Source organism: Sabethes cyaneus, chromosome 1 (genome assembly GCF_943734655.1).
Source record: "Sabethes cyaneus chromosome 1, idSabCyanKW18_F2, whole genome shotgun sequence".
Taxonomy (NCBI): domain Eukaryota; kingdom Metazoa; phylum Arthropoda; class Insecta; order Diptera; family Culicidae; genus Sabethes; species Sabethes cyaneus.
The window spans coordinates 116499619-116520886 of record NC_071353.1 but is presented as its reverse complement, the minus strand read 5'-3'; the positions used below and the strand labels follow the sequence as shown (position 1 = coordinate 116520886).

Genomic DNA, 21268 nt, shown 5'->3' with positions numbered 1-21268 from the left:
TATATCACGATGTACAAAGGCATGGCACGCAAAGCAACGTGCTCGTTGCGCAGTTGCTTTTTTTTATCTTATCAGTGCCCTGTTCCGGCGCAAACAATACCAACCCAAGTCGCAGATTAAAAAAATGCCTACACAATCGCAAATCGGCGATGCGCACTCGGATCGGGGGCGTTTTAGTGCCGAGGGCGGGCGACGTCGGTCGACTGGCTGGCACTCAGTCGTGCATATTATCGCGCTCTTGTGACTTGTTAACTTCAATAATTTTCAACAATAGCGCTGATGTCATGTTTTATATTCCATTGCACCACACAACACAAGCAAATATACATTCAAAGAAAAGCCAGCCGACGTCAGTCTTCGACAAAGAGTCGCATATCCCTGGGCTTGTTTCGTACAAAGTCCAGCAATGCTGCCACCAAGCACCGGCTGGTTCAGTTGTTTTGTGCAGGTCGGTTGGATTTACCCGAGAAAAAAACACTATCAACTATGAACTATGATATGAAAAATGCATCGGCACTACGAAGTGGCACTTACAATTTTACTAATCGGGGTCAAAGGTGTCAGCGGCTGTTGGTTCATATTATACGACCCTAAGTAGACATCATTCAACAACACATTATCGTCCCTCGTCATTTGAGCGGCTTCTTCGTCCTCTTTCTGGCGTAGGTAATCAATTTTTCCTGTTCTCACTGGTTTGTTTCTGTGTGGACAAATCACGCGGACACGATCGATCCTTTTGGTAAGGTAGTCGGTCGGAAAACAACGTAATTAACGAATCACCGAAAACTAGTTCCTAATAAGGTCACGATTCTTTGATTGAAACACAATAAATGACACAGCTAAAACGAACCGTCTAGAAGGCCGTCAGAACAAACACCTTAGAAACGCACGTCAAGTAAACGTGGATCGATTCGCGAAAACACGATATACAATATGAACCTTTATCCAGTTAAACCTGGTCAAGTTAAATGATCTGTTGTAATTGAGTTGAATATGTCTTCACTTTCCCGTCGTACTAGCTCGTATGCGATTTCAAGTTTAACTGAAGGTATGCGTCATCATTGCTTTGGTTTTATATCGCTCCATTCTTGCCTGCTTGTTTTTGCCTCGTCTTACATATTTTGCGCTCTCCCATTCCTATGCTCTCACTCACTATGCAGCAGCAGCAGCCAGCAATCAGCCGCGCATATATAGAGCGAGCCGTGAGTTGTGAATGGGTTTGGGTGGTGTGAGCGTGAGCAACAACTCTCGCTCGCATCGTACGATATTCTCCCATCGGAGAAGACCCATTTTCAAACTATCGCAATAACGTTGTTGTTGGGGACAGAGTGGTAATTTCGCAGCACCGCAGCTGGGGATTCCCAGACTATTTTGCCTCCGTTTCTGTCCGTTCCACCCAAACTGCCTTCATTTTTTCCCTATCAGTGAACGTGCGAGAAAATGCAGCCTGCTTTCGCGTTCGCAGCTGAATGGTTTGATTTCCACGAATCGGCTATGAGATGATCAGCTATATTGGTGGTGATATACTTGAGCGAGCGCAGTCTGTTTTCTATTTGTCAGCACACTCCTGTCCTGTTTACCTCGACCGTCTATGGTCTATAGTCAAGTCTAGTCTGAGTCTGGAAGGTAAATGTCCCCCGATGGGAACAACTGATAATACTATTCATATTGCCCGAGTCGGGCAACTCTCAATTGAATTTTATCTTCTTTGATAATACTCCCTAGAGAACAACTTCCCTCAATCCTCAACTGCAGGGAAGACAACACTGAAAGCCACATACTTAGGTACTACAACACATGTCAGTCTGCAGCGCCGCATTGCATCAATGAACTTTCTGAAAAGGATTTTTTTATATTTTCCTTAATGGGGACGCTAGATTGAAAAAAGTAAGCATTAAACCCATCATTAAATTTTATTTTTTACCATAATATCGTATGATTTTTGTCACACACAGATTTCTAAGACTAAGAAAATAGCTAATTAAGAAAAAAAAATAAAAAATTTTCAAGTGTTTTTTTTCTGCTTCTTCTTGGAGCTTTCACCGCCGTAAGATTTTATAAGAAAAGAATACGATATACAAATTTTTAGTACAGAGCCTTGAGTGAGAAAACTTTTTGTACGATTTGATATAGCGATAAAAAGGAAAAAAATATGAAGGTCTGCATGAACGCTAGGATGACGTAAAACTTTGAATGCCAAATATGATGACTCCTGGACAATTTTTAAGTGTTCAACAGTCTGTTAGACAAATTTCTAATGTTTAGACTAAACCTCGTGTTTTTAGTCTTGACCTTGAAATGCGGTCAAACATATATTAATATTCTTTTGAAACGGTGGTTCTCCAATTGATGAAGGGACCGTAGAGGAAAGTAGTTTTTTTTAATGGAGGGGAAATAGTAGAAAGGTGAGCGGGCGTTATTGGTAGCTACGCTTAACAAGTTGTCGTGACTCCTACCTTTTGTCCAATGCTGGAAGGTGCATGGGTCGAACCAAGCTATAATCCGCCAGGGCATGTGGCTCACTGGTGCTTGTACCCTTGAACCGTAGAGGCGCTGGACAAAAGGAGACTGCACAACCCCCCTTATTAACGTAGCGACATGGGTTGAGTTATTTTTAGACACAGATCAGTTTCTTTTAATTTGTAGTTCTATAAAGAATTAAACCACCAAGTCACAATCACACATCCTTTGGTGATTGGTGGTGATACCACATTTTAAAAAACTTGTTCAAAACATAAAATATTTGTCATTAAACGCAAGACTTTTGGCTAAACAGTAAATAATAATTAATTGATCTGGATTATCATTCATAAAACTTATTCACTCTTTTATCGAAAATAGTTAAAACGCCATTTATTATGGCATATCGCTTTAATGTGTGCTTGTCTTTCATCTAACATGTCAAGTGCTAGTTAAAATCACGCAGGTTGGAAAATTTTCAATTAGGCTTATACAAATTTGAAAAAAAGTTTATGTCACCCCCCCTTCAACAATTTTCGAAATTTGAAGGGGCGAAAAAATAAAGTGCAATAATGTTGCATTCTTTAATGGTAAGCAGATTTTTACAATTCAACAAGTTTACATCTCTAAATTACACAATTCGTGCAAAGTTGAAGTAATTTACCCGTTAGTTTCGATCAACTATCCTACACCAGCTATGCTTTCTGATTCCTGATACAGGTCACAGGCGACTATTGTGCTTAACCTTTAAGTTCCGACGCCAAAAATTGGGGTGCATGGAATTAGACTTTTGGCTACATTTACTTCAAATTTTGTTCCATTTTAATTCAATTTGCTTCAAAAGAGCCGAATTAGATTGAGGCATCAATCAACTAAACAATGTATTAGTGAAATTTGCTACCACTTTTGACGAAGATATTCCGAATTGCTGTGGGATTATATTTTACTATCATAGGTAGTAGATAAGCTTAAATTAGAAATACAACGAATTACACACTCCGGAACATCAACTTTCGGTGCTTTCGGGGATCCAAATTGATCGTTTTATTCCGTAGGGTCCACGTACCTACCCTAATTTTTGATGTAAGGGACGAAAAACTTAAAGATACAATTTTTTCCATGCATTGGACGCATGCAGAAAGTATGACACTGAACTGTTCGAAACTTTTCTGGCTATTGTCATGTTGTGATTATCATTGGGATCAACAGTGGCCCCGACCATTACATCAAATCAAGTCATGTTAAGTTATATTGCTTTTTTACTGAGCTTTAGTATGAAAATGTACGAAGGTGGAATTGGAATAACACTTTCATTACTAGGCAGTCGAAACAATTTATCTCTCCAAACATTTCAATAGTTCGCAAAATCCTAGAGCTTTCGGAGAAAGATCTAAACATTTATACTGATCTTATAACAGGACATTGTCCAAACCACTATCATCTGAAGCTTATGGGGAAACTGCCAGGTGATATATGTCGATTCTGTGGCATAGATAGAAAGACTCGGAACACCTGTTACGCCGATGTCCGACATTTTTCAATTAAAGATCAAGGTTCTTCGACAGAGGGCTGTTAGAAGCCCTGATATTTGGAAAACAATTCCCAGCGCAGTACTGCACTTCATCCGAAGTGCAGCACCGGACTGGACAAATGCTACTAGTCAAACAATGACAATCGCTTCTGATAGTGCCGTTTGCATCCTTAATATATCAAAGATAAACAGCTGTTGAGAACCAGCATCAGCTAAGGAAAGATTAGTTTTACACTCTTACACACTTGTTTACTTTCAGGACATCGAATTCATCTAGATTCAATGTTAAAAGTTTCGAATTTTTTACGAAATTTTTTACCTTCAGGACTTCAATTTTATCCAGGATTGCTGTTGCTGGTAATGAATAATTCCTGTCCTGGTTAGACTTGATTTTTTGCATTGACACAGCTGCGCTGGTTTTCAAAAGAAAACCACAGCATGCCGAATCTAAACTCAAAGCCCTTAAAGCTCGGAATAAACGAACGAAGCGAAAACGGGTAGGATATACAAGAAACCATTAAGGTCTCTTAAAAGTGAGTCCCTCAGGATGTCGGTAAACGGACCGTTTACCATCTTGATTTGGAACCTTAAATTTTGCGCCGATGGCGCGACCGAAGCAACAGCTGTTACCAGAGCTTACTGCTAAATCCGCTGCGGTTTAACTTTTTCCTTTGGTTCTTGTCATGCTGCCTTCTTTTGGGTAAAATACCCGTAGGAAAAGGGTTTTCACGACAAGTTCCAGAGGAATTGATATTTGCTGGCTTTAAGCCATTAGCTGCTTGTATTAAGGTTTTGATGCACAAGGTTTTGCCCTCTGATTTCCTAAGAGTCGAATCCTGGTTCATCTAAGCCTCTTGAATTGCAATTACGTTTGAAGCCATTTTGGAAATAAGTAAAACTTACAACCGTAAGTGCCGTCTGTTCTCCTGAAGGCACGGGAATAGAAAGAAGGATTCTGGCCACAAAAAGCAATTATAACCCAGTGCTTTTGACGTAGGACTACGTCTTTCAGGAAGGTAGCTGGTATAGGGTGTCATTCCAAAAAATCTTTCTCGAAAAGTGGTTAGGTTTTGAACGCTAATAGCTTAGTGGTTTTCCGAACGATTTTCAATATTCTTACACCAATCCATTGGAAAATCTTCTAAGAATTGGCTCAAATGAAGAAAAGTATGGATTCTTGGTGTTGAACTATTGAAAAATTGAAAATAATGAATCTATGCTTTACCAGAATTCTCGCTTCGTGATTGTACTGTGTATTTCGTTCGAAAACAGACACTAAAATACGTATCTGTCATGAATAAAATACACATAGTAGAATTAAATTGGATAAGTTTTCTTCTTTTTTATTTTTAGGTTTCGTATTCTACTAAGGCGCTCCAAAAACTTCAGGCTTCGTGATTGGTTGGAAGATTCTTTACGATGATCTAAACCTATACCAATTTGATATCTGTGCTTGGGAAGTAAGCCAAAACAAGTGACAAAGTTTCCTCATTTCAACAAGATTTCTTAACACCGCGATTAAACCTAGACCATTTTGATGTCCTTGCTTGGGAAGTACACCAGAAAGAGTGACAAAACCCTCTCGTGCCAACAGATTTCTTACGAACGCGATTAAACCTAATCCAATTTGATGTCTGTGTTAGGGAAGTGTGTCAGAAAAAATGACACAAGTTCGTTGTCCAAACAGATCGCAAATTCTTTACTGCGATACGATTAAACCTCGGCGAATTTGAGATCTGTGTTGGAAAAATGTGCTACAGCTGTAGTGCTCGGTTATAATATGACTCTGTATGAATACGCATGCTTGCCGTTTCACTAGTAGTGTAGTGAGAAGATGTGCTGTTGATTATATAGGATTGAATTGTTAAAATCCCCTCAACGTGGGGAACCATGGGTAATAAAAACAATCTTTAATTTCTGTAAGGTAGCAAGAAAGCAATAGTTTGTATTTTTTTGATATTTTTTTAAAACGATGGTTCTACAATTGATGAAGGGACGGTAGGGGAAAGAAATGAAAATTTTTGGTGAAGGAGGGGGAAGAGCGGAAAGGAAGGGGGGGGGGGGTATTGGTAGCTATGCTTGACAAGTAGTCATTTTGACTCCTACCTTTTGTCCAATGCTGGAAGGTGCATGAGTCGAACCAAGCTGTAATCTGAGATTATAACCGGATTCGAACCCACAACACCCTCCAGGGCATGTGGTTCGCTGGTACTTGTACCTTTGAACCATAGAGGCGCTGGAATAGTTTGTGTTCTTGATTTTGGTAAATTGTTTCCAAATGCACATAGAAATAACTCTGAAATCTTTTGAGAATTGAACGTATGCAATTTTACTGCTTTGACAAGCATGGATACATGCTACTTTCACTACAAAGAGGCTTACGTAGTCCTGCGTCACCTGTATATGCGGTCGTGTCTTGTACACAACCCCTCTGATGTTTATTATAGTTACAGAAGATACAGATACAGAAGATTTCAGAACATGAAACAATGTAATTTGCATGTCTGTATTCTAGTGCCATAGATGTCCCCTATAGGCATATGGGAGATTTACTTCTGTACTTGCTGTAAAAACAGCTTCATTTACGTCCCTAGGGAGACATGATGAGGGACCTGCATGTATTTCCAACACAGAAGCAACAGTTGCTATCGAGTATTTTTTTGATCATTTCAACAATAGGTCGTTAAGAATGTTCTCCATACGGAAACGAGTGATTTTCCATACATATTTTTGAAGTGTAGCATATGAAGAACATAATGATAACGGTTGAACCATAATATAGTGGTAAATTTTTGAAACCGAGGAAGCGCACATTGATCTGCAACTGCACTTCTAATGATAAAATTGATACCAATGCCTGTGGAAAACATCTCGCTTTCTGAGCAAATGTACTGAAAATGCCAAAAATAAGTCAAGCCATACCATTCGGCAATTTTTCAATATCGCGCGTTTAAACATTAATAGCATTCTGTATTGGAGTCAATGCGTAGAAGATTTTCCGATCAATTGGTACAAAAATATTGAAAATCGATCACGGAATCGCTGAGTTATTGGTGCTTAAAGCCTAACCACTTTTCTTCACGTTCGTGTTTTTAGAGTTTTTGGAATGACACCCTGCCTTTCGGTAAGACGTTGCACATAGGAGTATTTGAGCCGAAAAGTTGGTCAAAAGTATTGTTAATCATTTTTATTAGAGTAAACAAGCGGTAATGAGTGGAAAATAGTACCATTAGTTCTATGAAGTAATTTTTTATGGAATTATGTTTGTATCTACCTAGTAGTGTAGCACAACTTTCCTCATATTGCTTTTGCTGTAGTTGAACAATGTTTTTATTAAGTAAAGTTTTTTTTCATAAAATTGTAAAAAGTTGCAAAAATTTCACTCATATCGCTCTTCCTGGGACTCTAAGCTATCAAGTAGCATCAAAGATTGTGATGAGAAAAGGCGAGAACATAAACAAATATTACTTTAAAGTAGCAACATATTTGTGCTTATTTGCAATAATAAATACTGCTCGCTTGTCATCATTATATTCATTGAAATCTAAAGTCTATATCAACAAATAATTCTAAAATCTTTGAGCTTTAAAAGCCTTTTACAGCTGGTCGATGGGATATATATAGCCTTAGAAATGTGAAAGGCAACATTCTTACCTACATGAACGAAAATATATGGCTCATTTTTACTAGAAGTTTGACAGCTCTATGCAAGATGTAAATAAAACAAATGGCTTCAAAATTTACGTTACATTGTGTAATAGGTATCTGGGAAGACAACGAGGTTTAATTGGAGGGGATTGAACGAATTTCGACTTTCCTCATTTTGGCCAGCTTTTTGATCCAAATACTCCTCTGTGCGTTGTCCTCTGTCAAAGATCTTATTAGAAAATTTTCAAGATACGTTTTCTTTGTTCCTGAGTTTATGAACGAAAAATAATGACTGACGAAAAAACCTGTCGTGAAGTTTTTGTGACTGAAAGGCTGGAAATTAACGAACAAAAAATTAAAATTTTTTCTTGATTTGAAACAATGCTTTCCGCATTATTGTTGGATTTATTCACAACCGTGTAAATAAAATTTTCAAAATAATATTAGCCGAAAAAAGTTGGTTATAAATACAAAACAATATTGTTTATGATTTTTCTCATCCGCCAAAAACATGCAACGGTTTCATAAAAGCTCATCAGCAGTAGTGTGACATTTTTTCACGATAAGATAAGATAATAAAAGCATGAATATCCGCCACCTTCTTCGTTGTTTGCATTGAATTTTTTTTATCATCTATTCCTGGAAATTTTGCTTATATGTATTCCAAATGTGTTCTGCGCTTTATGATGCAAGTTACTGAGTTTGATATTTGCAGCTGGCCTTTGCTGATAACGGAGCGAATGTGTTTGACTGAGTAAATATCGATATGCGGTACACAGGTTTACTCAATTGCAGTCTTGACTATCCTATTTTATTTTTTCCCCTGCAGGAAATTGCTTGGGTGCTTAACTTAACATGTTGACTTGAACGAATGCCAATTTTCGTAGTGATAGCATTTTTTTTTATTTCATTGACCAACAATTACGACTAGCCCCCCTTTGCAGTCAACTCAGTTGAGGTCCATTAGGTTCTTGGTGTTATCGATCTGCCGCCGGTCGGTGGTGCAGTAGATTACATATAGTGTCACGCCACGTATCGACTACATAACGCAGTCAGACTTTTGGCACCAGTTGACGCCTGGGTATAAGAAAAAATCAATGAAAAGAGCTATACACAGCATACAATTGCCCTTTTGCTCTCGTTTCATGTCAAGCTGCAAGAAACATGTGCTTTGCTTCAATGAATTTTAAATTCGCAGCTTTTATTACCAGCAAAACTGACTGTAAATATTTTCAAATCAATAGTAATAATCATCAGTTTCCGCAACCGTTTCCTCCCTCTTTTCTTCCGTCAATCATTGTTTTGATTAATTTTCGAAGTAGCACAATATTCTGTTATGCCGAGGGAATTCCACCGAATTTCGCACCTCTTATCTGGTCCCACTATAATTTTATAAATAAACTTTTACAATAACACAATTGAAGCACCATATGGTATAGGCAATATACTTTACGTATTTGAGCGAATCTTAGAAATAACCTACCTCATGCTTAGAGCTATAATATTAATCTATCACTATTGTATGTATTGATCTAAAAAATATGCCACTTTCAATCAAAACATATATTAACATTACATTTATTATGAATAAAATGGAACTCATTTTTCGATTTTCGACTAAATTGACGATTTCGCTGAAGTAAGTCGAAGGTTTCCCTTTCTTCCATCATATTGTTGAATTTGTCCTTCGATATGCACTGCATCATATGCAATCATGAATCACGACAGATGTCTATTAATTGATCCTAATTGACTCGATTCTTCCAATGGCAACGTGTAGAAATATTCACAATGTGCATTTATCATGGACGGTATTATCTAACAATCCACATTTAATTACTCTCGCACAGGCTGCATCAGGTTTTAAGAAAGAAGTCAAACTTCGATGGAATTTGGAAAGTACGAACTATAGATAAATAGTAAAGTAAACATAGATCAGCTAAAACCAGCGAATTGCATTCAGAAACTTTCTTTTTCGCGATCGATTGAGTTATCTACTCAACTTTAACAAATTAAAAAAAATACCCAGCGGGAATCCAAAATTTTGTCTATTTTTAAATTAAAACTTCTGTATTTACGGGTTCTAAACTTCTAAACTTCTGTAATTTTCGGGTAAATTTTGAACTTGCGCCCATATCTTAAGATGGTTATGGGCAATTTACGATATTGATATTGTCTGTTTCATCTTGTTATAACTACAGGTACATTCAATAATATTCAATGTCGGACGGGATCTACCAAAACCAAACACGACGAAACACGTGAACCGACATCGGACGGGGATGTTTTTGTCTGCCACGCGCAAATCTTTTGTAGCAAAAGGAATGCGAAAACAAGAGCGGAGAGCAAAATAAATAGAGTGAAGTGGGGTAGAAATACTGCAAACATTTATAGTAAAATTATTTTATATTAATTTTGAAATTCAATATTTTTAAATAACAACCGTGAAATTTTATTTCATAAAAATCGATAAAAATAAGCCAAAAACCAGTTATTTCAATAGGGAAAAGAAATCTAGCACAGTAAAGCGATGGCAAATTAAAAAAAAAATACAGCACAAAAAGGACAATAAAATTCAAAATATTGTGATATTTGAACGTACTTTGAAAACAGTAATCAACCGATTTTTCTTTGGAGCAAATTGATTTTTTTTAAATGTCTTGTGTGTTACAGAATGTCTTTATTTTGTTCTTTCTTCCTTTCATCCTTTGCGCTCCGAGACATCAGTGATGCTCATACGCACTTTACAAATACGGACGATTAATTCACCGTATATATTCTAAAAAATACTAAAAATGCGAATTAAAGTATTCCATTCAATTTGTATCAAAACAACACAGTAATTTTCATCAAAAAAATGTAGTGAGTTAATCTTAAGCTATCAAATCACTCACTCAGCCACAGCTTGTTATCGTTGAATTTACTGAAATGTACTCTCCGATAAAAAAAAAACTGAAACATACCTTTACCCCGTGATATGCTTTTGCCCTTATTACACTCTGGCGGCGACTGTAGCGGAGCTGTGAGAAACTGTATAGGGAAAAACGACGACGCTCGAAAACTCAAAGTCACGTCATGAGCGTCATGAGCCGAGCGCAGTCGCTCGCCACGATATGACATCATCTCCTCCGATAAATATTTCATTCGTTTCCGGCTTTGGCTTGCTTTGCAAAACAGCCGCTTCTATATTGAAAGGCATTTTGGCCGGGCCGGGCCGGAGCAAAAGAGCGAGAGAGAGATATAGAGACACTAACTTCGCGAACGCGAACGCGGACCGGTTTTGTGTTTACAGTAACACAATTATGTACGTGTAACTTCGCCAATTCTAGGAAAAAAGTATTAGTCGACCGCGGCGTAATTTTGTGAATGGTGCAACCTACCGTGCCGCAGCACGTAAAAACCCAAAGCTCAATGTTTCGAGCGGCGTTTTGTTGATGCACACGACGAGTTACGATTTGCGTAAGTTTTCATTGGGCTGCGGGGACGAGAGTGACGTTCCTTAACCAGTTGCATACCTAACTGATGCCTAAGTTGATACTTCATTCGACGATAGTAATTTGTTTGTTGGAATCAAGAGATAAAATGCTCCATGAAACTCTGTATTGTTGTGTCAAATACATACATCAAATGTTTTTGAACCATTCTGGTTCCTCAGTAATCTAGATATTTGTCTACCTAGCCTGTTCACATACGTTCAAACCTATACTTGCAGTGGGTGGTTATGGTATTTGGTTTTAGTTAATGTAGTTTCACGCATCTTTTAAAATTATGACGCACTTTAGCCAATTTCGCTAATCAACGAAATATATTACAAACAAATTACTGCGTAGAAATCACATCAGATTTCTGAGTTTGTGTCTGGGATCTGGGTAATTTATGCAATTCATGTAATTTATTGAAATAAATGTGATTGGTAAGGTATAAAGATTGCGCGATGAACAGGTATTAACACTGTTGTCACTGTTTTTAGCTGATTATGTTTATTTATTGGTTGAACATATTTTATGCGATAATATTGCCCGCATAAAGAAAAATTTAGCATAAAGCAGCATTCGGCACAACAATTTTCCAATGTCATACTACCCATTCGGCAACACTATTTTAATTGATTTAAAAAATATTTCTTATTACTTATTGAACCAATTTGTTTGCCAAATAAGTTTCGTATTGTGTCCCGAAATTAAATTAAAAAGAAAACTTTCCAATTAAATGTAGGGCACGGGAGGGTTTTTTCGGCCCAATAAGCGATTCCATCTATTTTCGGCCTAAGGCCTAGTTCTAGTGGAAGAACAGGTGGTTTTGACGTTCTTTGAATACAAAATAGTAGATTACTTACAGTCTTGAGAAAATAGTTATAACATATTAAAATTGTTTGTCGGCAAAGTTTTTATTGGCGAAAGAAAAGGCAAATAGGCTGAATTTAGATACCTGCTGAAAATACCCTCCGGTACCCTACATAGTGGAATGTAATTGGAAAGTTTTCTTTTTAATATAATTTCAGGTTTCGTATTCTACTAAGACGCTTTTAATTTCTAAAGAACTCTCCTTTACATGGCAATAAATATGCTTATCAATGCGGGAAACCTACGGAAACCGCACTTCACTGCCTAGTGACGCTAATTAAGAAGTCGCTTCAATACCAAGAGACGGCACTTTGTGCTTTTCTTGACATTGAAGGTGGCTTCGATAACACGTCATTCGTCTCAATTAATACGACTCTCCTTAACAAAGGAACTGATCAGCCGACAATGAGCTGGATTGAAGCAATGCTGTCAAGCAGGGAAATCACAGCTGCATTGGGAGATACGTCGATCACAATTTCAGCGTTAAAAGGATGTCCTCAAGGAGGAGTTCTCTCCCCCTTGTTTTGGTCACTGGTGATCGACGCACTCTTGCACAAGCTATTACAGCAAGGCTATGAGGTCATTGCGTACGCCGACGACGTGGTATTCATTGTCAGAGGAAATTTGACGCAGTGCTGTCCAGTCGTATGCAAGAAGCTCTAAACTCCACTATCTTATGATGCCTACGAGAGGGGCTTAATATAAACCCCTCCAAAATAGTCGCGATACCATTTACTAGGCGGGGGGGACATACTCTTACTACCCCTACACTGAATGGAATCAGACTAAACTTCAGCAATGAAGTTAAACATCTGAGTATTATTCTGGATCATAAACTGAACTAAACCGCTCATCTAGACTATGCTGTCAAGAAAGCAACAACAGCCATCTAAGCATGCAGTTCACTGTTTGGCAAAACCTGGGGACTGAAACCTCAACTAGCCCTTTGATCATACACTACTATTGCACGGCCTAGGCTAACTTATGCCGCTCTTGTACGGTGGCCAAAGGTAAGGAGGTGACAGCGCAGGCCAAGCTAAGCAAAGTTCAACGCCTGGCATGTTTGTCAGTGACCAGCGGCATGCGAACTACACCAACTGCAGCCATAGAGGCAATGTTACGCTTGCTACCTTTACATCTTCATGTGAAGAAGGTAGCGGAACTCGGTGCACTAAGGCTGCAGAGGTGTCGTAACATACTTGAGAGGGATCAAATTGGTCACCTTCGCGTACTAAGGGAGCTCAAACTATCACCCCTAGTAACGACAATCTCTGACTGGATGGAGGCACGGCCTAACATGGATGTTCCGTACAGTGTAATTGTTACTGATAGCGTTGTATGGAGCAATGGAGGGCCTGATATTCCATCCGGTACCATCTGCTTCTTTACAGATGGATCAAAAATTGGGACTTGCACAGGTTCTGGAGTCTACGGACCCGGAATAAAGTAAACTCTTCCACTGGGCAAATGGCCCACCGTGTTCCAAGCGAAAGTATATGCAATATACATCTGCGCCATGATATGTCTAAAACGAAAGTATAGGTATGCTAAAATCGGAATCTTCACGGACAGCCAGGCTGCACTACTTGCTCTCAAGTCCACCAAATGTGCATCCAAATTAGTTTGGGAGTGCAGCACAACCTTGAGGGAGCTTTCCCGCCAGAACAAAGTTTCATTATTCTGGGTGCCTGGACACTGCAGAATCGAGGGCAATGAGCTTGCCCACAGTCTAGCGAGACAAGGATCTGCTCATCAGTTCATTGGCCCCGAACCGTTTCTGGGCACCTCCATATCCGCTGTCAAAAGCGAAGAGGGGCCAGGCACATGAACGGCAACATGTGCCCGGAGAGATGAGGATGGGATCGCGCAAAACAGAAGGAGTGCTGTTTCTTGACTTAAAAAAAGCCTTCGACACGATAGATCATCAAGGTTTACTTCGTAAAGTGGGCTATTATGACATTAGACGAACATCCAACGATCTGTTTAAGAGTTATTTAACTAATCTCTCGAATCTCGAATCTCGAAACAGTATGTAACCGTGGGCGTTCCTCAAGGAAGTAATGGAGGCCCTCTACTGTTTTTTCTATACATCAACTATCTGGCAAACCTGAAACTTCACGGAAATCCTCAATTATTCGCAGACAATAGGGCACTCTCTTATCAGAACTCCGATCCGAATCAAGTTATCTAGGAGAATCCACCATCTTCAAGAAGAAAATTTCTGTTATTTGCAGTATACTGCAAAATTGTATTAGTAATCTAAAATCGTTAATTGTATTTGTTAATTTTTTGCTGGTTAATAAAGTAATAAATAATTGCGACCACTGTCGGGAGGTCACTGTGGCTGACCACTGTCAGCCTTCTGAAGTGGGGAAGAGTGGGGGATGCAGCAAAAAAAAATCTTTCTCTTATTCTTTTTCTTATTGTTAGGCTACAATTCGTTTACAACACCCAAAAGTCATAAAAGTCTACTTTAAACTAAAACTAAAAAAAATTGCTCAAATACACTATTTATTTGGCTGGTGAAAAAAGATGTAACAGCACTAAATGATGATCACGAAGGTAGCTATAAAATTGTCGACAATTCGCAACTGATTGTTGCACCGTATGTTTTTGTAAGATAATTTACCTTGAATATAACACAAAATCACATCAGCGAAACTAGGACGTTGTAGAGTAGGTTGGTAAATCTGCGAAATAACATCGACTCTACAGTTGTCCTCAGCATCTTATCCGGTAACTCATATGCCTACCTCCTTGTGGTATCAACCGGAGTATAAACAACCATAGTGGAGATCCGGGAGCCACTAACCAACCCCGGTGGAAACTATGATCGTATACGGACAAGGAAGGAAGCACTCATGTGAGTGCTGGGTGTCAACACGAGGTGTAGCTTTGATAGCCATGAGCCTCTGTTTCCATGTCAGGGACGGCTCTACATTTCTCAACTTAGTGAGCGCCTGCACTTCAGGTTAGGAGTGGCTCACGACAGCGTTTGATTCAGAGCTGGTGGTTGCAATAAAAAACTTGGTGTCGTGGCACTAAAGCTAAAATGGAACCCCGTCACGAGACTCGATAGCATGGGTCTAATAAGGCAACCTACCTAATGATACTACGAAGGATGACAGATTGAAACTCGGTACGTGGAATTCCGTTAGGTGGCGATCGGGTGCTGCTCGAACAGCTTTACCCCGCCAAGTCGGCATCGTGGTTCTGCAGAAAATCTGAAGCAAAAGAGAAAAGGTTTGGAAGATCCGCGGCGGAAAGACCCAGTTCGTAGAGCAGTGGCATTATCAACGAACTGACAACGGGTTTTATAGTGTTCGGTAGAATGCAGGATCGCGTGACTGGTTGGAAGGATGAAGGCACGCTTCTTCAATTACACAATCATCAACGTGCACTGACCGCACGAAGAAAGACCCGACAATGGAGAGGAATCGTTCCATGCGCAGGCGCAACTGGAGTCGATGTACGACTGCTATTCACCACGGGACATCTATATCATCGTCAGGGATACGAGCGCGTCGATTGGTAGGGAAGAAATGTATAGACCAGTGATCGAGTCTCATAGCCTACACACCGACACGAATTGGTTGTAGCGCTAAAATCGATTCTAGTATGCAGGATACCCAGCTACCATTTCAATCCATTTTATTGGCTACTAATAAAGACATACCGGAGATTGTCTCATGATAGTCTGGGAAGTTTGAGTTTGTCTCGTAGTGGCTCAAAGTCTCTGCATGTCAAAGTCAATTGCACTCGAATCACTCACCAAAGCCCACATTATGGATAGTTGATAGTATTTACTTTACTTTTTTGGCGACAATCCGTTTATCGAATCCATGCCGAATTCAGGAGCCGTCTCCACAATACTCGGTCTTGGGCTACCGCTCTCCAGTCGCCCCTAACACCCGCTGTTCTAGCATCCTCGTCAACAGCGCTCATCCAACGGGTCCGGGGTCTGTCTCGAAGTCGTCGGCCTCTGTCGGGTTCTCTGCTAAATATTGTTTTCGCTGGTCTCTCATCCGGCATCCTTGCTACGTGGTTAGCCCATTGTACCCTGCCGTATTTTAACCGCTTCACAATATCCGCATCTTTGTATACTTGGTATATTTCATGGTTCATGCGCCTGCGCCACACTCCTTCCTCTAATATGCCGCCAAGAATTGATCGCAGGATCTAACGCTCAGAAACGCCAAGAGCTCATCGGTCGCTCTCTTTCAACGTCCATGCTTCGTGGCCGTAGAGTACCTCCGGGAGAATTAGCATTTTATAGAGCGCGAGTTTTGTACGGAGTTGTAGGCTACGGGACCTCAGCTGGCTACGTAATTCGTAGAAGGCAGCCGCTATCCGCCTTTTTACTTCACGGCTCACATCGTTGTCACATGTCACTAACGTGCCAAGATAAACAAATTCGTCGACCACTTCAAAAGTATCTCCATCTATCACCACCGCAGTTCCAACAGCCAAAGGGCTACCACGCTCTCTACCAGCCACCATATACTTTGTTTTGGTAGGATTAATGATAAGCTCTATCCTCGCAGCTTCCTCCTTAAGATGCGTGTACGCTTCTTCCACAGCTCTGTGGTTAACACCGATGATATCGATGTCGTCCGCGAACCCTAGGAGCATATGAGATTTCGTGATGATGGTACCGCTTCTCTGCACGCCTGCCCTTCGAATAGCACCTTACAATGCAATGTTGAACAGAAAATTCGATAGTCCGTCACCTTGCTTCAAACCATCTAACGTCACAAACGAGTCCGATGTCTCACCCGCTATCCTGACGCTTGATTTGGAACCATCAAGAGTAGCCGTCAAGAGTCCACAGAAAATAAACAGAAAATAAACAGTAGCACGTATCAGCCTAATCAGTTTTGTTGGAAAACCATGTTCAAGCATAATCTGCCACAGCTCATTTCGTTTAACTGAATCGTACGCCGCCTTGAAGTCTATAAGTTGCACATACGAGACCCAGAGGCAAAAAAAACAATGCATGACGAGAAAAAAGATTTTCTGTTTTGTTTGAAATTCGGTGATAATTTAAGGCCCTGTGCAGAATTGAGGAGAGTAATGCCTCGATAATGACTGCATTCGCGTCGATGGTCCTTTTTGTAAATAGGGCATATGAGAACTTCCAACCAGTCCGTAGGTAATTCCTCCTCAGTCCATGCTTTTAGTATAACCTGATGGATTGCACAATGCAGCCGTTCGCTCTCGACTTTAAAAAGTTCGGCGGCGATGCCGTCTCTCTCGCTGCTTTCCTAATCTCGTCCAAAGTTGGTGGATCCACAGCTTGTCCATCATCCTCAATCGTTATCCTGTTTCTGTTGACCGCTCCATCTTGTTTACCATTCAACAATGCATCGAAATGTTGTTTCCAACGCCTAGCCACCTCCGATCTTTCGGTAATCAGGTTCCCCTCCTTGTCGTTGCACATAACAGGAGTTGGTACAGTCCGGTTCCTGATTCCGTTGATCGTATTAAAGAAGCTTTTCGCATCGTGCCTCTCGAAGCAATTCTCCGCCTCCGTAAGAACGCGATCCCAGTGCAGACGTTTCTTACGACGGTGAAGTCTCTTTTCGGCAGCTCTAGCATCTCGGTATTTCTCTCTGCTCTGACGTGTCACAGTTGCAGCCAAAATGTGACTTCTGGCTTGATTCTTCTCATGAGTCACTCGCTGACACTCTGCGTCAAACCACTCACTGAAAGTGGCTGCAGCAGTAGTACCCAACACTTCCCGCGCTGTAGTACTGATCGCGTCGTGGATGTGACTCCACTGTACGTTCAGGTTCTCTCCGAGATGTTCACCGATCCGCTCATCAGTCTTCTGAGACTACTCGGCAGCAACTCCTTCCGCTGATAACCACCGAATGTTCAGTCGTATCTTTCTCGTTGGTTTGAATACTTTGGACAACCGGGCGCGGATTTTGCTTACTACGAGATAGTGGTCCGAGTCGACGTTACGCCCCGGAAGGATCAAACGTCTGCGACATCAGAAAAGTGCCGGCCACCAACCAGAATGTGGTCGACCTGAGAGCAGGCCTCTCCATTAGGGTGTTTCCAGTTGTGCTTCCGAATGTTCCATCATGCAAAATGGGTACTACAGATAACCATTCCTCTGGCTGCAGTGAAGTTTATTAGCCTCAGGCCATTGTCGTTTGTGGTAGGGTGGAGGCTTTCTCTACCAATAACGAGACGAAAGAACTCTTCACGTCCGACCTGTGCATTTGTATCCCCGATGGATATCTTTATGTCATGTCTTGGGCACTATGGAGTCCTTTCGAGAAGATCATAGAACGCCTCTTTTACATCATCGAGTTTGTCGTTCGTTGGTGCGTACACATTTATTAGACTGTAGTTAAAGAATTTGCCCTTAAATTTCAACACGCATAGACGGTCATTGATGGGCTTCCACCTAATGACACGCTTCATTTGTTTTCGCGGACAGGGATGTTGTATGCTGTCCCTCACCTGTTATACAGCCGCATACCTGTTACGGAAACGGCGAAAAGGCTGTTCCTTTTGCCAACACTCAGATGCATGAGAGCCTCCTTCCCTGTCGGTATACGATCTTAGCTTCCACCGGGGCTGGTTACCCAAGCTCCACTAAGGTTGCTCGTATTTCGGCTGGTACCACGAGAAGGTAGGGACAGCAGGCTAATGACCACTATGGGGTCTATTTTATAACTGCAGGTATGCGAAGTACCGGTGTTACGCGTTACCCAGCCATTTTGTATTGATGATAGTATTTAGTATTTAGTATAGTATAGTATAGTATTGTCTTTAGAAAAAAACCATGAGATCTTCAAATTTGTTTTTTTGTACACAAAATATCAACAAGCCTTGTGACTCAAATGAAAGACTTAACCTAAAAAGTCTAGAAGAGAGCTAAGATTAAAAAGTTATTTTTATTGCCTTTCCCGAGACTATTCCAACAGTCACTTTGGTTTGAAAATTGAGTGTCAAGAAATTGCATATTTAAGAAACATTCAATGTACTGCCACTGACCCATCTTAAATAAATATTTACTATATCTAACTATTATCAATAAAACCAAATCAACACAAAACTTTAATTGCCGGAATAAGATCGTTTTGGGGCTTTTAGGGTAAACAGACCATTATCACCACCACGGAGATCTAAACAGAACAAACGTCAGCTTATTCAATAATGCCAGCGACATGCGGCTTATTGTCAGTAACAGTACAAAGGGATACTGTTATCAGTTCCCAAACTGTGCTTTGGTACGCTGACATAATTTCAACCAAAGAGCTGATTCTTTGGTTTTCTGAGACAAAGCCACACAGATCCGACTTTTGACCATTATTTTCTGTTGACGATAGGATCTGTACGATTCAGTATCTATTGCAAACGGTAGTATCATGCTTTACCGATATAACATTACAATCGCCACAGAATCATATTGTTGTAAAAAACTACCGCATCAGGTGAAAAATAGATCACATATGACAATCCCAAGTGTAAAAAAAACTGTGTACAGCTTTGATCAATAAAACAAGAAATCATATAGAATGTAAGAATTGACCCAATTAATCAGTCAATAGTGAAGGTACCTAGCATCACATCGATGATGGCCGTGAGAAATTGCGAGATCATTTATTGCGAATGATGCTTCTTATGATAAAATACACAGTTAATGGAATCAATGGATTATAAACGAGGACAAAGAGCATTTGTTATAACATGATCACATGATAACATGTGAACATCTGGCATAGAGCATACATTAGCAATTCTAAGGAATGTATATTTTGCCCTCTAACCAGTGCATCACAATCATCGTTGAGCGACAATAATTGACCACGACTATCACGTGTTTTCACTGAAAAAATAAATTCCACATTTTCTCACAACAGTACCTAGCGTCTAGACCAGCATACTGATGAAGTTTTTAGTTTGAATGTAATTTTTGTCGCATTATCAAGCCCTTCATCCCTTCATCATCCGTACATATTCATAGTGTATGCAACAATTACAAGGTTATCGTAGTTTAGCATCCCCAATACGATCTAGAACATGACAGACGTATCAGAATATCTTATTGAGATAAGTTAAAGCATTATTTTGTCCTTTCACATTGATTGTTTCGTCATAACTAGCATTGAAGAATTTATTATTTATGAGCATAGTTAGTTTTAAATATGTACTAGTCTATCTGTACTTACCGCTCGTGTTATAATGATGTTACTAGCTTGATGTGCCGGTTTCGGCAGTCCTAGTACAATGCCGGTACTGTCGTATGGCAACAAACTTCCGACAACCGACGTTGTTTGGTGCTGGCTATTTCCACTACTACTGCTGCCCACGACGTTACTAAGACTTGATTCATCCTCGGTCACACTGTTATTGCTTCCACTTGAGCCATGGCTAGAGGCAGACGACACGGAATTATCGTCTGTCGTTGATTTTGGCGCTACGGGATAGGTTGAGTCCATCTTCATCGTGTTTCCTGTTGTTGTTGCAATGCTTCGAAATTTGGAGGGACCGTGAAACTTTACCACGTTTTGTTAAATATTAACAAGTTCAAAATCTGGCAATCGTGAAATTGTATTAATGGTAATAATAAAAGTTATACTTGTGATCGATGAGATATAACTGCTTTCATACGTAAATTCACACTGACGATAGCACTAAATCCACTAAATCAAGCACGTCCATGTTGGAACTGTGACGCAATTCTGATTGATGTATGATGTGTACGTTTCTAGTTTTGCTTTCACTATTTTGTGCCTCCAATGACTTGCGATATCCAAATTCAATTCGTAATCGGCGCAGAAGATTTGCAAGTTTGCAGCACTCAATATCGTACACTACCAGTGAATTTCGTGTAAACAAGATAACGGTTCTCTTAGTTATTTTTCCTAGAATTCGAACAGAAAAGCCAATAGTTAACCTATAGCCAAGAACTGTCGGACCACAAACGATTACCAAACACAAATAAAAGTTATGAGTCATCGGATTTTCATTCGAAAAATAAATATTAGTTGAGTTGAAACGCACACATGCACTCCGCTTCAATGGGACACACACACATAATAAGACAGAATGTTTTTGATTCAATGAAACGAATGCATGCGGTGGCCTATAGCGTTTTTCATTGAATTTGACGTTTCCCTAACATGAGCTTTCGGGAGTGCGTAATTAAACTTGAGCTTGAGCATAAAGGATACATAAGCAATACAGCATAACGGCTTTTGTTTTCTTTTGCTCTTTTCGTATTGCCCTTTCAAATAATAATTACATTATTATACCTAATATTCGT

At 40.0% G+C, this 21268-nt stretch overlaps 1 protein-coding gene across 3 annotated transcripts in view; it reads right to left on the bottom strand.

Annotated features, from left to right (window-relative positions):
* LOC128738633 (transcription factor kayak) overlaps window positions 1-20896 on the bottom strand; it is a 50354-nt gene extending 29458 nt beyond the window's left edge. Inside the window, exons 1-2 of one of the 3 annotated variants that reach the window (XM_053833925.1) lie at window positions 20582-20896; window positions 20172-20498 (exon numbers count right to left, since the gene is read on the bottom strand). In XM_053833925.1, coding sequence (XP_053689900.1) covers window positions 20172-20498; window positions 20582-20611 — 357 coding nt within the window. In that variant the 5' untranslated portion in view covers window positions 20612-20896. Of the gene's footprint in view, window positions 1-534; window positions 1137-20171 lie in introns of those variants that run through there. The other 2 variants (XM_053833934.1, XM_053833943.1) reach the window with 2 other exon arrangements.
* Window positions 20897-21268: the final 372 nt, after the last annotated feature.